This window comes from Artemia sp. Qi Xiang Cuo, chromosome 8 (assembly GCF_049724085.1).
Source record: "Artemia sp. Qi Xiang Cuo chromosome 8, ASM4972408v1, whole genome shotgun sequence".
Lineage (NCBI taxonomy): Eukaryota > Metazoa > Arthropoda > Branchiopoda > Anostraca > Artemiidae > Artemia > Artemia sp. Qi Xiang Cuo.
Genome location: NC_142801.1, coordinates 28,863,119 through 28,880,255, shown reverse-complemented (window position 1 = coordinate 28,880,255; position 17,137 = coordinate 28,863,119). Strand labels below are relative to the sequence as shown.

The 17,137-nt window shown below is 35.6% G+C and overlaps 1 protein-coding gene across 3 annotated transcripts in view; it reads left to right on the top strand.

Annotated features, from left to right (window-relative positions):
• The first annotated feature begins 296 nt into the window (after positions 1-296).
• Positions 297-17,137, top strand: part of LOC148949307 (uncharacterized) — a 61,938-nt gene continuing 45,097 nt past the window's right edge. For all 3 annotated transcript variants that reach the window (XM_089093335.1, XM_089093336.1, XM_089093334.1), the window contains exon 1: positions 297-445. In XM_089093335.1, the coding sequence (XP_088949461.1) occupies positions 364-445 (82 nt within the window). In that variant the 5' untranslated portion in view covers positions 297-363. The remainder of the gene's footprint in view (positions 446-17,137) is intronic.

Here is a 17,137-nt window from a genome sequence, read left to right as displayed (position 1 = left end):
TCACTTGGGGTATTTTGAACTGATTTGAATATCCTTCCTAACAAGACAAATCAACATCAGCTGGTGGCACGATGTGATGCGCCGCCATCTGACGTACGGAAACAAACTAGTACGGCTCTAATAGTATGGTCGAACACTAGGTGTGAAAGACCCAAGCACGAGTAGTAAGAATGATAATTCGCCCAAGAAGCGTCCAAGTCCTTATTGGATGTGGGATCAGCTAAAAACGGGGCTATCGAATCTAGGCTGAATTTTAGAAGAAAAGATCAAGTAAAGAGAAATAGGTAGACAGCAGAAAAGAGACCATCAATAGGAAATTTTAAATGTTTCTAGTCTAGAAGGGCCTAAGGTAAAGAAAAAAAGATGTGGCAGCAGGACAGTAGTCAATCATGGGTTGATTGGCAAGCTCAAGAAAATATTTGCAAAGGATTACAACATGACCAAGGTAGGTATCACCCTAGCAGGCAAACTGTGCAGTGAAAAAAAACATTATAATAACACTGTTTTCACCTCATTAAATTCATGAAATCTATTTTTTAAAGGTCTAGCTTAGGGGCTATTGAGAAGGAAATATGTTAAAAAAATAATACTTTGGCCTGTTTCATTAGGCTATATGCAGAGTAATTACAACTAAAACATGTTGACTGCAAATCCAGTATACTTTACCCACAACCATCTGCCAATATGCAGATATATAGTCCAAATTATATATATTCCATGTATTCCACCACCTGTCACTTGTTTTTCTGGTTCTTGTTTTGTCTATTAATTCAATTTACATTTAGCATTAACCAAACTTCATTTCTTTTGTGTCTTAGAGATAATAAAGCCTACCAAAATATGTTTAAGGCCTAATCCATATTGTCTAGACAACTTTCACAGTAAAAAGTTGTCTCTTTGTCTTCTAAATAGCCTACCTGTCTAAATCTTCTTTACCTGATTGACAAAGTCCTCTTGAGAGCATTCCACCCAATAGTCATCTTTGGGTCAATATCTATCAAATCATATTAGGCCTATTGAGTTAGGAATGAAGTGAATACACCATTCGATGCCTTTTTTATGCTTATTACGAATATAATAAGCATTTTTATCGGAAATTAATTTCACCCCCCCCCCCCCCCCTTAGATAGGATATACCTACCCTAACCCTTAATGGGCATATTTCGGGGGGGGGGCTGAAATTCATTTCCGATAGAAATGCGTAATATATTCATAAGCGGTATAAAAAAAGGCATCGAATGGTGTAGTCACTTTAGTCCTAACTCAATAATATGTTTTGGTAGATATTGACCCATCTTTGTGCCTGTTGTGACCCATGACATCACATACCCAATGTATTAAAAATGATAATTTGCACAAGAAGCATCCAAGTCCTTATTGAATGTGGGATTGGCTAAAAATGGGGCTTTTGAATCTAGGCTGAATTTTATAAAAAAAGATCAAGTAATGAGAAAAAGATAAAGAGCTGAAAAGAGACCAGAAATAGGAAATTTTAAATGTTTCTAGTTTAGGAGGGTCTTGGGCAAAAAAGATGTGGCAGCAAGACAGTAGTCAATTGGATATCCACTCTTTGACTATTGGAAAAAATTAGTTTATAAGCTTATATAGAATGGTACTATCTAATCTCCTTATAATTAAAACATTTTAGTTATCTAGCTGGAAAATTTGGCCCATCTGTATAGGAAAAATCTAAATTTGCCAACTAGTTGACAATAAATGTTGCCTCAGCAAAACTTTCATTTTCCAACTAGTTGACTAATAACTTCTCCCCAACAGAACTTAATTTTCCGACTATTTGACTAATAACTTCTCCCCAGCAACACTTAAATTTGCCAACTAGTTGACAATAAATGTTGCCCCAGCAAAACTTTCATTTTCCAACTAGTTGACTAATGACTTTTCCCCAGCAAAACTTAATTTTGCCAACTAGTTGACTAATAACTTCTCCCCAGCAAAACTTAATTTTGCCAACTAGCTGGAAAGAAACATTGCCCCAGAAAACAATTTATTTTCCAACTAGTTGACTAATAATAGTTAGAATTTATTCTGAATGGCATAAAATATGTTAATAATATAGGGTTTTTTCAAATTTAATTATCACTATTGTTACTATTGTGTTACAACTTCTGTCTCTCTCCCTGTCTCCCTCTTAATGGGTGATATATTTTGAGTTATATATTGGGCTTTGAAGCCAGGGTCCCAAAAGTGAGATTGAATGTGTCAAAGCTTGGAGGGTTATTCCTCCTGTCTGTTTAGGGAAAACGGATGCATATTTGAATTTTTGTTCATTTCTATCTTGCATTTAATGGACATAAATTGTGTATGTTCCTTCATTTATCTGTCTTTCTTTTCTGGAGGAATATTTTTGTCTCATTCTTAGAATATTTAATTTATTTTTCTAACTAGTTGACTGATAACTTTTCCCCAACCACACTTAATTTTTTCTAATAGCTGGAAACAAGCATTACCCCAGAAAACAGTTTATTTTTCAATTAGTTGACTAGCAAATTTTCCCTAGCATTACTCCCTTTATCCAACTAGCTAGAAACAAACTTACCCTATAAACACTTTTGTTAGCCATCTAGTTGGCAAGTAACTTTTCCTCAGAATAATTTCTTAGCTAACAACATGATGTAAAGAGAAAAAAAAAACATACTATTCCTGGTCCAACAAAAATTGGCAGTATGTAATTTTAACAAATGCACTGCAGCTAAGGTAAATCAAACAAACTGAATTCAGGAGTAAATAGTCTTGGAGCCACAGAACTAAAAGTCTTCTCCTTCTATAAGTGTGCTTTCCAATCTTAGGCAACACTCTGCAAGATAGTCTTACCCCAGGTTCACAGAGATGCAATTTCATGTAAAAATGTACATTTTTGTGCAACCTGCCAAGTTCCATTTATTGTCTGATGCCCATTTCTGCAGTTGTTCTTTTATATATATATATATATATATATATATATATATATATATATATATATATATTCACTTATAGAAGGAGAAGACTTTTAGTTCTGTGGCTTAAAGACTATTTACTCCTGAATTCAGCTTGTTTGATTTACCTTAGCTGTAGTGCATTTGTTAAAAGCACATACTGCCAGTTTTTGTTGGACCAGGAATAGTATGTTTTTCGTTTTTTCTTTATGTCACATTGTTAGCCAAGAAATTATTCTAAGGAAAAGTTATTTGCCAAATAGATGGCTAACAAAAGTGTTTATAGGGTAAGTTTGTTTCTAGCTAGTTGGATAAAGAAAGTAATGCTGGGGAAAAGTTGCTAGTCAACTAGTTCAAAAATAAATTGTTTTCTGGGGCAATGTTTGTTTCCAGCTAGTTGGCAAAATTAAGTATTGCTGGGGAGAAGTTATTAGTCAACTAGTTGGAAAAATTGAGTTTTGCTGGAGAGAAGTTATTAGTCAACTAGTTGGAAAAGGAAAGTTTTGATGGGGCAACATTTATTGTCGACTAGTTGGCAAATTTAAGTGTTGCTGGGGAAAAGTTATTAGTCAAGTAGCTGGGAAAATTAATTAAAAATGAGACAAAAATATTCCTCCAGAAAAGAAACAAAGACAGATAAATGAAGAAACATACACAATTTATGTCCAATAAATGCAAGATAGAAATGAACAAAACTTCAAATATGCATCTATTTTCTTTAAACAGACAGGAGGAACAATCCTCCAAGCTTTGACAAATTCAATCTCACTTTTGGGACTAGGTATAAGACTAATTATCCTGGGAATTAAAACAAAAAATCCCTGGATTCAAAGCCCAATATATAACTCAAAGTAAATCTCCCATTAAGAGGGAGACAGGAAGAGGGATGGAAGTTGTAACACAATAGTGATAATTAAATTTGAAAGAACCCTATAATATTAACATATTTTATGCTATTCAGAATAAATTCTAACTATGATTAGTCAAATGGTTAGAATATGAATTGTTTTCTGGGGCAATGTTTGTTTCTGCCTAGTTGGTAAAATTAAGTGTTGTTGGGGAAAAGTTACTAGTCAACTAGTTGGAAAATGAAAGTTTTGCTGGGGCAACATTTATTGTCAACTAGTTGGCAAATTACGTGTTGCTGGGGAGAAGCTATTATACAACTAGTTGGCCAATTTGTATTTCTCCTATACAGTTGGGCCAAATTTTCCAACTAGATGACTAAAATGTTTCTAATTATAAGGAGATTTGATAGTACCATTCTATATAAGTTTATAAAGTAATTTTTTCCAATAGTCAAAGGGTGGAGTCCCTAGTCAATCATGGGTTGATTGGCAAGCCCAAGAAAGTATTTGCAAAGAATTACAACATGACCAAGGTAGGTATCACCCTAGCTGGCAAACTGTGCAGTGAAAAAACTTAACATTATAATAACACAGTTTTCACCTCGTAAAAATTCATAAAATATCTTTTGTTAAAGGTCTAGCTTAGGGGCTATTGAGAAGGAAACATGTTAAAAAAAAAAAAAAAATAATACTTAGGCCTATTATAACTAATATATGTTGACTGCAAATCCAGTATTCTTTACCCACAACCATCTGCCAATATACAAATATATACCTTAAATTGCAGCTTGGAGTGAAATTAAGGATTTTCATCCTTGTAATGCTCTGTTATGACTTCTATGGGTTGTTTGCTAAATTTGGGCTGAGGACTCAGCAGATTCCCAGCGATAAAGGAACTCTTGCTGTAGCCATTCTTTGTCTAGATTTTTCTTGAATGCACCTGTTGAATCAGCAGCCACTGTATTTTCAGAGTAGATTCCTCAAGTTTGTTACTTGTTGGCTGAAAAAATAGCTTACTTTCTTGGACTATGGAGAATTGCTTGAAAATCTTTTTGGGATGACCTCTAGTCATAGAATGCTCTGGGGGAATAAGGAGACAAGGGAGAACATTTTTGGAAATATTTTTTTTGGATCATTATCATGTCACCACATTTTGTCCAGAATACAAGAGTAGGAAGCTTCAAGTGACATAAATGGTCTTTGTATGGCATTTGTTTAAGGCCTTTGACCATTTTGGTTGCTCTTCATTAAAATTTTTCTAGAATTTCTTTGTCCTTCTTGAAATAGGGTGATGCCAGGGACATTCCAACCTCTAGGCAGAGCTTCATAAACACACTTGGGCATCTGCTAGAGATAGTTCTTTTGATCATTCCAAGAGATTAGAGGGCAGACAGCAATACAGATTTTGCATGGGTGCTGAACTTTAGTTGACAATCAACAATGATTCCAAGATCACTTTCTTCAGAGACTGCAAAAAGGGGGTTACCTTGGGGAAGGTATAGCTGATTTGTGTTATGATTACCAAAGTAGATTACATGGCATTTGTCAGCATTGAACAAGAGGAGCCATGTATAAGCCCAAGTCCCAAGAATATTAAGGTCCTTTTGAGTAGATTGCCAGTCAGAGGTTGTGGCTGATTTACCAACAAGTTTTGAATCATCAGCATAAAGAGTGAGGAGGTTTGAGAGAAGATTGGGTGCATCATTTATATATAAGTTGAAGAGACTTGGCCCAAGAATGGTCCTTTGGGGAATGCTGCTTAAAGCTGTTGTTGACAAGGAGAAATGAGGGACACCTTGAGAGTCATCAACTCTTACAACTTGTGTTGTCTCTGAAAGGAAACTCTGTATCCACTGGACAATAACATCATCAACAGCTGCTGCTTTTAGTTTGGTGATGAGGAATTCATGGCAAACCCTGTCAAATGCTTTTGAGAGGTCCAGGAGCACCATGTTGACAGGTAAATCATTATCCAATAATGATGTAACATACTCACATGTGTGTATAAGATTAGTGTCAACAGATCTTAAGAATCTGAAGCCATGTTGATTGGAAGTGAGGATATTATTGATTTCCAAGTGCTGAATTAGAGCTCTACTGAAAAATCTCTCAAGTACCTTTACAACTGCAGAAGTGATGCTAATAAGATGGTAATTTTTTGCATGATCTTTGGGGCATTTTTTTGTTGGATTGGTGTTTGGTATCTTTGGTGATTGATAATTTTGGCATTGAATGACATATTAAGTTTGATGGTGCTGCAGGGATAGTTGAACAAGATTGGATGGTGAAGGCAGAGGCAAACTGAGTATTTAATGCATTAGCCTTATCTATTAGCAATGAGTGGGTTATGCCATTATGTCTGAGGTCAGGAATGGTGTGACGGTTAGGATTTTTGGCAGAAACATGTCTTAGGGAAAGATTTGGAATTTGCCTTGATATCTGTGGCAAGCTTTTCCTCATGCTGAGACTTCAATTTCTTAACTACATTGGAGGCAAGGTTCTGAGCCTTTGCATACCTTATCCAATTTTCCTGATATTTCTCCTTGTACCTTTTCCAGGCTCTGGCTTTCCTGTTGATTGTTCTTTTTGCATCCTTTGTGAGGAATGGAAGTGTTTTCCACAGTCCTCTTGAGAGCATTCCACCCAATAGTCATCTTTGTGCCTGTTTTGACCCATGACATTTCACACATACCCAATTCTCTGTACACTTTTTTGCTATCTCCCTATCCTTAAGCCATAAAATTGTCTCTTCTAAAGTTATGATGGGATTTGTGTAGACAGATCTGGTATTTGTCCTTTTTGGCTGATTTGTTATTGGATCCATAGTTGAAACAACCTTTTCGTAACCCTTTTCAACTAACCATGGATAAAATATTTCTTCCATTCATTTGAGAAACACATCCTGTGTCATCTATCCTGAATCGCTATGGAAAGCCTTTACACGTACTGGAACCGTTTCAAGGAAACTTTTGTTGCATCATTGGCTATATCCCATGTGCTTCAAATTTTATCTCTTTCAATGACTTTAATTTCTGCAGTAATATTGAAAGCATTATCACTAAAGAAAAAAAAGATTTTAACATTCTAAATAATAATTTTATGCCAAACCAGGGCTGACCCTAGACGTTCTTTTGGGGTAAGTGAACTATTCGTCAGTGCCCTCACACCCCCTGGTAGACCACAATATAATTGTAGCCTATGCCCTTAAAGTAAGGTGTGCAGGGTTTTCTAGTAAAAAGTGTAACAATGAAAATAAATAATATCTTATTGTATAGTATAATTCTAACTTAAGTATTAAATTGGAATATGTCAATAAAAAACAAGGTGATTTATTAAACTTTATTAAAAATGGGGAGTTAAAATATGATTTACAATTTATTGGTTGTACACACTAGCTTACTTATAAAAAAAATCTACATACAACTTTATTATGAAAAACAAATTTTTCCAGCTATTTTAAATATAACTATAAATGAATGAAAAGCCATGTGCCTTCCATGTACCTTATGCACTCCATCACATTCCCTCAAACTAAAATGCTTCTTTTCAAATGCAAAAACTGTAAGTTGCTGGAAATTGAAAGTTTTAGTGCCCTTTTTAAAAGTCAAAAGTGATTGAAGGGCAACCGGCATCGCCCCCCCCCCGCTCCCTGGGAAAAACACCTCCAGTTGAAAATACCCCTCCACCCTGGAAAATAACCCTGTGAAAAAACTCCAAGGTTATGTTCATACCATTTTTGGTATGTTTGAAGAAAAAGGTTACTTTTTATGTTACAGTCTTAAAAATGTTACATTTTTTTATGTTTTTGAATTTATGTTACAGTTAGACCTATGTTATGCTTTTGAATAATAAATAAGTTGCATATTGCCTGAGTAATCTTTTTTTTACCATGAAAAAATTTTGTTTTTCTTGGTTTAATTACACTGACATATGTATTGACATTCTTTCACAATTCAATCATTTAATTTTATCACACAATTATTCAGTTACTATGATGAGAAAACACCCATCTTGCTTACTCACATGGCAAGTTAAGATAATATTCTTATTTGCAAGATTATCATTTGCAATGATGGAAGAAAGTAAAAAGATTTTGCACTATCTTGTCTATCAATAGTCATCAACTTGTATCAGTTGAATATTGTTCAGTCAACAGTCATACTGAAATTATGAAACATTTGTAGTAACAAACTATAAGTAAGGAGCAACACAGCTCAATAGTAACTGAAACTCTAAAAAACACAGTTTTGATATCAACAAATATATCAAAAGAATTGGCTTGTTATGCTGATTCCAAATATATAAAATTATGTAATAAAATATAAGACCCTCCAGAGCTCCTGGGGAAAGTTCTTTAAGTTATAAAATTTGCCCATTGTTTACATATAGTATTTGTTTTTGGGAAGTATGCATACATTTTTTTGGTGGAGGGGGTGGTGAATCTTCTGCTTGGGATATTTTCCATGGGGAAGGAAGTTTCCAGGGGATGAACTTTACAGGGGAAATTTTACACTGGGGGAATTTGCCAGAATTCCTACACAGATTTCTTTTTATTACTCTTGCTTTCTCTTTTCTGTGGAAATTCACCAGCATAAGAGGGGAAAAAAAGGTACCTAGGTTAGGTTAGGTTACACATTTAATATATGCTATGCCTCCCCCCCATCCCCCCTAATGTACAAATATATAGCCCAAATTTGTTTGTAAACTAATATATTTTCATACTATTTTGTTTTATTTCATTAGTATTAACCAAAGTTGACTTCTTGTGTGGGTTCCAGCTAATTGACAAGTACCAAAAAAAAAACAATAGAAAGAAATTATCATTTTCAAGGGTCCGAAAAAAAGGCTTAAAACTAAATTTGCAAGAAAAGCAGTTATTATATACAGGAAGAGCATAAAAAAATGACATCTAGTGGTATGTTCACTTTATTTGTAGGTCAATAATATGCCCTAGGGTACATACAAAAATAGCTGACTTAGTAGTTTTGATTTTATTGTGCTTAATTCTAATTAAATAAAAAAAAAAAAGTTTATGCAACTGAAAGTAAGGAGCAACATTAAAACTTAAAACAAACAGAAATTATTATGCATATGAGGGGGAAGTTCCCTCCTCAATACCTTGCTCTTTGCACTAAAGTTTTTTTTTATAATTGTTGATGCAACAAAAGTCAAACTCTAGTGTAAACAGCAAATTATTGAGGAGGGAGCTGCCCCTCTCATATGCATAATAATTTCTGTTCATTTTAAGTTTTAGTGTTGCTCCTTACTTTCAGTTGCATAAACTTTTTATTTAATTTAATTAGAATTAAGCACAATAAAATGAAACCTACAAAGTCAGCTATTTTTGTATGTAGCCTAGGGTTATACATAGCCCATTTGGGGGGTGGGGGGTCTGAGATGCAATTACAATGGCAGTGGTAATCATGTTTGAAAATAGTGTTGAATGTGAAGTCAAGTGGTATATTTTTCTTCTTTTTTTATCTGATTTTTGACCTACAAGCAGAATTAATAAATGGTTACCTACCTTATTATCTTCCCCCTATAATTACCTTAATTTGCACTTTGGAGCAAATTAAGATCCATCATGATCTGTTACATGCTCCATACTTGATGATGTGAATAACTAAAAATTAAATGCATCCCACTTGTACTCTCCAAGAAACACCATTCCGTTCAGCATCCACTGATTTCTTCAAAAGTTTATTACTGGATGCTGAGACTGTTTTATTTGACTGACTATTCCAGTGGTTTACTACACTGCAGGAGAAAAACTGTTTTTGGTGTTGAGTTTTGACAGATGGTTTAAACAGCTTCTTTGAATGTCCTCTCCTTTCAGTGCTAATATTTTGTGAAATTGGCAAATGAATTAGGGGGGGATTCTTGTGAAGTAAGCTTATGTGTCATAAGCAGAGTGCTAGGACAGAGTTTGCATGAGACACAGTCTTTTTGCAGTTTGAATGGAATTTACACTGGTTGTCGGCAATGCTTCCAAGATCCCTTTCTTCATCCACACTCTACAGTTCTTGAGTTTTAAAGCTGGCTTTACTATAATATAGCCTACTTTAACTCTTGATTAGACTTGCCAAAATGAATAACACTACATTTGTCTATATTAAAGCTCATGTACTGTGTTGCTGCCCATTTTTGAATATGGTCAAGATCTGCTTGTAGTGACTCATGATTGACTGCACCAAACAATTTTGAGTCATCCATATAGAGAGTTAGGTTATTTTTAGTTAATTGAAAAATATCATTTATATAGATGTTGAATAGGGTAGGTCCAAAGACTACCCTGCAGGACATTACTCATGACTCCACATCTCTCACAGAGGACTGATTCTCCTTTATTACTAAAAAGTCTCACTATCTGTGTTCTATCTGTAAGAAAAGCTGAGATCCAGCCCACAATATCTCCATTAATTCCACGTGAGATAAGTTTTTTGTTCAAGTGTAGATGTGGAACTTTCTTGTAATAGCTTGTAATAATGTTATTATAAGCTAAAATTTTGAATTAGCTTACCCACTCTGGCATAAATAACTCCTATAGAGTGATTCCGCTTATTCAGCCAAGAACTTCCTTCTAGATATTCCATCTTCTGCTTACATGTTTTTATGTCTGCTTATTTGAGCACTAAGCAATAGATGGCTAAACCTTTAGCTAAAATTACTATATCTTAAAAGCAATGCTTTCATTCTATCTGAAAACAGGGCAGTATTGAAAAGTATAATTATAAAGGAAAGCAAGAAAAACCTTGTCAATTTATGTGCACACAAAATCAAATTTCCTGAGATTAGCAGTTGAAATTCGTGAGTAATGTTCTATTTTCTGAGATTTGTGGTTTTGGTGCTATTTTGTTGAGAATAATGTTCCAAAATTGTAATAATTATGCATTCCGTATTTAAAATAATCATGAGAATGTTGGGCCACATTTGCCACCCTGACTTGATTCTCTGTTCAATGTTCATTCCAATAAATGCTGTCACAATTATGTCCCAGTTCCGATAACAATAGATAACAATAAAATTAGTGACTAGTTTTCCTGGCTATTATGCAACTCAAACGAAACTCTTGCGATATCTTTCATGTTTAGTGGGGATGGGAGTCAGTTTGGGGACTTTTTGGGATTTTATATGGGGTGGTCTGTTGCAGGCAGGAAGGTAGGGTTTGGGGATGCTAGAATGTAATCAGGGAACAGGCAGTGTCTTGGTACCAAAATAAAGGCACAATCTTGGTCTCATCAATGATGATATCTTGGTCTCATTGTTAATGATGTCAAACAAAGCAAATTTGAAATGAAAGTCAAAAATTTTTTGTATATGGCTTAGTACTGTTTCTGGTCCCATCGGGTGGGGGGGGGGCTGGGGGACGGAATACAATTGCAATAGCTGTGACTCATATTTTGAAAGAGCATTCAATGGAGAATCAAATAGTATATTTTTTCTTGTTGTCTTTTTTTCTGTTTATTAATTAGAAAAAAGCTTTTTCCACAAAATAAGTTTTCAAAGAAAAGTAAAGAACCCCATTAAACGAAAAATGTGAAAAAATCAAATCAAATAATCTACCAAGCATAAAACTACCATAAATCACCATCAATAAATAAATAAAACCCAAATCGAATAGAAATTACAAGAACTAACCGAATCAAACTCAAAACGAGCAGAAATTAGCATGAATAGGGCTTACAACCCCCATGCTTTCTCAGGGCCAGAAAACAACTTGCATTTCACTGGAACAAACAAAAATGAATGTACATTATCAGTTTAATATACATATACTGATATTTAGTAATCAAAATGTTAATATTATTTGATTTATTATAGTTATACAAGTAAAAAAAATTATATTTTTTCAGCAAAGTGCAAATTATGTTCTGGCCTTGGGAAGGCATAGGGGTTTTGAGTCCTACCCATGTGAATTTCTGCTCGTTTTGAGTTTGACTCGGTTATTTATTGTAATTTCTGTTCCTTTTGGGTTTCATTTATTTATCGATGCTGATTTGCGATAGTTTCATGCTTGGCATATTATTTGATTTGGTTTTTGCTCATTTTTGATTTAATGGAGTTCTTTACTTTTCTTTGAAAAGCTTATTTTGTGGAAAAAGTTTTTTTTTTAATTATTTTCTGTTTGTTTTATATTGACATAGTCTTTTCAGGGAAAAAGAAAATAATACTTGAAACTTTTCGTTTTTTTAAGACTTCATAGTTTGGCCTGCTGTTTGTATGCTGGAAAAAAATTTTCCAGCAATTTTTAACAACATACACCCTTTTAAATATCTGGACACAAATAGTAGTGTTTAATTTAGTGTCATACCTCCTCTAGTTGACCTGAAATACAAAACTTGATACCATTCACAAAAATCTGTTTACTTTCTTTGATAGCTTGGAAACACTTACGCTATTTTGATTTCGTTAAATTTTAAGAGCAGAAGTAGCCCCGAAAATTTGAACATAATACCCTCAGTTGTTCTTGGGAAACTGCGGAGATGCCTTATTGGGAATTAGCATTAACACAGTGCATTTTGATTTATTCTTTATTCTTTGATTTATTATTAATGGGCAAATAGCAGGGTGGGCGTGGAAGGGGGACTAGTTGCCCTTCAATCACTTTCGACTATTAAAAAGGGCATTAGCCCTTTCTATTTTCAATCAAAGGAGCCCTTTTCGAAGTTCCTACAACAACTTGTTTGATACAAAGTGCCCTGGTCTAGAAAAAATAATAAAAATAATATATTGTATCCACGTCAATCTTTACTATAAAAATGTCAAGCCTTCCAATCACTTTTGACTATGAAAAAGGGCAATAGCCCTTGCAATTTCCAATCAAATGAGCCCTTTTTGAGTTTCAACAACAAAGCTTTCTATAAACAACTTATATGCCCCCAGGGCATAAATTATAACCCTTGTCTTAAGGGCTGTAAGGGGGTTGTCATCCTCAAAGAACTAATTTCCAGAATTTTCAACTATGTTAAACAAAACGGCTATCTCAAAATTTTTATTGGGTGTGTTTGGGGAAATGGTGGGCATGAGAGGAGCATTACTTGCTCTCCAATCTCTTTCAACTATTAAAAAAGGCAATAGCCCTTTCAATTTCCAATCGAATGAGCTCTTATTTAAATTTTACTACAATGCTTTCTATAAAAACCTTATATGCCCCCAGGGCATAACTTACAACCCTTACCCCGAGGGCTGTGGGTGGGGGGAATGTCTTCCTCACAATGTCATCCTCAAAGATATAATTTCCGGACCTTTCAACTACTTTGAACAAAATAGTAATCTAAAATTTTTGATTGGATATGTTTGGATAAATCGTGGGCGTGGAAGGGGTATTAGTTGCCTTCCAATCACTTTCGACTACTAAAAAGGGCACTAGCGATTTCAATTTCCGATCAAATGAGCCCTTTTTGAAGTTTCTATGACAACGCTTTATAAAAAAAAACTTATATGCCCCCAGGACATAACTTACAACCCTTGCCCTGAGGGCTGTGGGGGAGCGTCCTCCTCCAAAACATAATTTCTATCTGAATATCAACTACGCTGAACAAAATGGCTATCTCAAAATTTTGATCGGATTTGTTTGAGGAAATGGTGGGCGTGGAAGGGGTGTTAGTTGCCTTCCAATCACTTTCCGCTATTAAAATGGGCACACGCCACTCTAATTTCCAATCGAATGAGCCTTCGAAGTTTCTATGACAACTCCTTTGATACGAAGTGCCCTGGTCTAAAGAAAAAATAAATAAATAAGTGCCCTAGTCATGTATAAAGGGGCGTTAGTTGCCTTCCAATCACTTTCGACTATAAAAAAGGGCACTAGCCATTTCAATTTCCAATCGAATGATTCCTTTTAGAATTTTCTACAACAACGGTTTCTATAAAATAAAAAAAACTTACATGCCCCCAGGGCATAATCACGACCCTTGCCCTGAGGGCTGGGGGGGATTGTCATCCTCAAAGACTTAATTTCTAAAACTTTTAACTATATTGAACAAAATAGCTATCTCAAAATTTTTTTTTTCTATACAACATCACTATCTATAAAATCTTATATGCCCCCAGGGCATAACTTACAACCCTTGCCCTGAGGGCTCTGAGGGAGTTATCATCCTCAAAGACCTAATTTCTAAAACCTTTAATTACATTGAAGAAAATGGCTTTCTAAAAATTTTGATTGGATGTGCGGGGAAAAGTTAGGCATGAGAGGGGGGTTAGTTGCCCTCGAATCACTTTCGACTGTTAAAAAGGGCACTAGGCCTTTAAATTTCCAATCGAATGAGCCCTTTTTCAAGTTTCTACGACAAACCCTTCAATAAAAAACCTTATATGCCCCCAGGGCATAACTTACAACCCTTCCCATAAGGGCTGTGGGGCGAATTTCATCCTCAAAGATATAATTTCTGGACCTTTCAACTACTTTGAACAAAATGGTTATCTCAAAATTTTGATTGGATATGTTTGGATAAATGGTGGGCGTGGAAGGGGTATTAGTTGCCTTCCAATCACTTTAGACTATTAAAAAGGGCACTAGCCATTTCAATTTCTGATCAAATGAGCCCTTTTTGAAGTTTCTATGACAACGCTTTCTATAAAAACCTTATATCCCCCCAGGGCATAACTTACAACCCTTGCCCTGAGGGCTGTGGGGGAGCGTCCTCCTCAAAAACATAATTTCTATCTGAAAATCAGCTACACCGAACAAAATGGCAATCTCAAAATTTTGATTGGATGTATTTAGGGAAAGAGTGGACGTGGAAGGGGTGTTAGTTGCCTTCCAATCACTTTCCACTATTAAAATGGGCACACGCCACTCTAATTTCCAATCGAATGAGCCTTCGAAGTTTCTATGACAACTCCTTTGATACGAAGTGCCCTGGTCTGAAGAAAAAATAAATAAATAAGTGACCTGGTCTAAAGTGCCCTAGTCATGTCTAAAGGGGTGTTAGTTGCCTTCCAATCACTTTCGACTATAAAAAAGGGCACTAGCCATTTCAATTTATAATCAAATGATTCCTTTTAGAATTTTCTACAACAACGCTTTCTATAAAAAAAAAACAAAAAACCTTACATGCCCCCAGGGCATTATCACGACCCTTTCCCTGAGGGCTGGGGGGGATTGTCATCCTCAAAGACTTAATTTCTAAAATTTTTAGCTATATTGAACAAAATGGATTTTTGAGAATTGTGACTGAATGTATTTGGGTAAATGGTGGGTGTGAAGGGGGTGCTACGTTCCTACCGATCGATTTCGACTGCTAAAAAAGGCAATAGCCATTCTAACATCGAACCAAATGAGCCCTCTCGGGAGTTTCTATAAGGTCACTATCTATAAAAACTTATATGTCCCGAGGGCATAACTTATAGACCGTGCCCTGGGGGCTCTGTGGGGGTTATCATCCTCAAAGACCTAATTTCTAAAACCTTTAACTACATTGAAGAAAATGGCTTTCTAAAAATTTTGATTGGATGTGTTTGGGGAAAAGTTAGGCATGAGAGGGGGGTTAGTTGCCCTCAAATCACTTTCGACTGTTAAAAATGGCACTAGTCCTTTGAATTTCCAATCGAATGAGCCCTTTTTCAAGTTTCTACGACAAACTTTTCAATAAAAAACCTTATATACCCCGAGGGCATAATTTACAATCCTTAGCCTGAGGGTTGTGGGGGGAGTGTCATCTTCAAAGATATATTTTCTTGAACTTATAAGCATTTTAAACAAAATGGCTACCTCAACATGTTGATTAGTTATTTCTGGATGAACGGTGGGCGTTGAAGGGGTATTAGTTGCCTTCGGAAAGTTTTAGATAATCAAATAAATTACTATCTATTTCGATTACTGATCAAATGAGCCCTTTTTGATGTTTCTTCGACAACGCTTTCTATAAAAACTTTATATGCCCCCAGGGCATAACTTACAACCCTTGCCCTGAGGGCTGTGGGGGAGTGTCCTCCTCAAAAACATAATTTCTATCTGGAAATCAATTAAGCTGAACAAAATGGTTATCTCAAAATTTTGATTGGATGTGTTTGGGGAAATGGTGGGCGTGAAAGGCGTGTTAGTTGCCTTCCAATCAGTTTCGACTATTAAAAAGGGCACAAGCCACTCTAATTTCCAATCGTATGAACCTTCGAAGTTTCTATGACAACTCCTTTGATACGAAGTGCCCTCGTCTAAAGAAAAAAATAAATAAATAAGTGCCCTGGTCTAAAGGGGTGTTAGTTGCCTTCCAATCACTTTCGAATATTAAAAAGGGCACTAGCCGTTTCAATTTCCAATCGAATGATTCCTTTTTGAATTTTCTACGACAACGCTTTCTATAAAAAAAAAAAAACCTTACATGTCCCCAGGGCATAATCACAACCCTTGCCCTGAGGGCTGTGGGGGGATTGTCATCGTTAAAAACATAATTTCCGGACTTTTTAACCATGTCTAACAGAATGGCTATCCCAAAATTATGATTGGATGTGTTTGGGGAAATGATGGGTGTTAGAGGGGTGCTAGTTATCCTCCTATCACCTTCGGCGGTTAAAAAGGGGACAAACCCTTCTAATTCCCAATCGAATGAGCTCTTTTTGAAGTTTCTACAACGTCACTATCTATAAAAACCTTTATGCCCCCAGGACATAACTTACAACCCTTGCCCTGAGGGCTCTGAGGGGGTTATCATCCGCAAAGACCTAATTTCTAAAACTTTTAACTACGTTGAACAAAATGGCTTTCTAAAAATTTTGATTGGATGTGTTTGGGGAAAAGTTAGGCATGAGAGGGGGGTTAGTTGCCCTCAAATCACTTTCGACTATTTAAAAGGGCACTAGCCCTTTAAATTTCTGATCGAATGAACCCTTTTTCAAGTTTCTACAACAAAGCTTTCAATAAAATCTTATATGACCCCTGGGCATAGCTTACAACTCTTACCCTGAGGGCTGTGGCGGGAGTGTTATCCTCAAAGACCTAATTTCCGGACCTTTCAATTACTTTGAACAAAATGGCTATCTCAAAAATTTCATTGGATGTGTTAGGAGAAATGGTGAGCGTGGAAGAGCTGTTTATTGCCTTCAGATCACTTTCGACTATTAAAAGGTACTAGCCATTTCAATTTCCAATCAAATGAGCCCTTTTTGAAGTTTCTACCAACAACACTTTCTATAAAAAACCTTATATGCCCCTAGGGCATAACTTACAACCCTTACCCTGAGGGCTGTGGGCGGGTTGTCATCCTCAAAGACCGAATTTCCAGAACTTTCAACTACGTCAAACAAAATGGCTATCTCAAAATTTTTATTGGATGTGTTTGGGGGAAAGGTGGGCATGAGAGGAGGGTTAGTTGCCCTCCAATCACTTTCGACTATTAAAAAGGGAACTAGCCC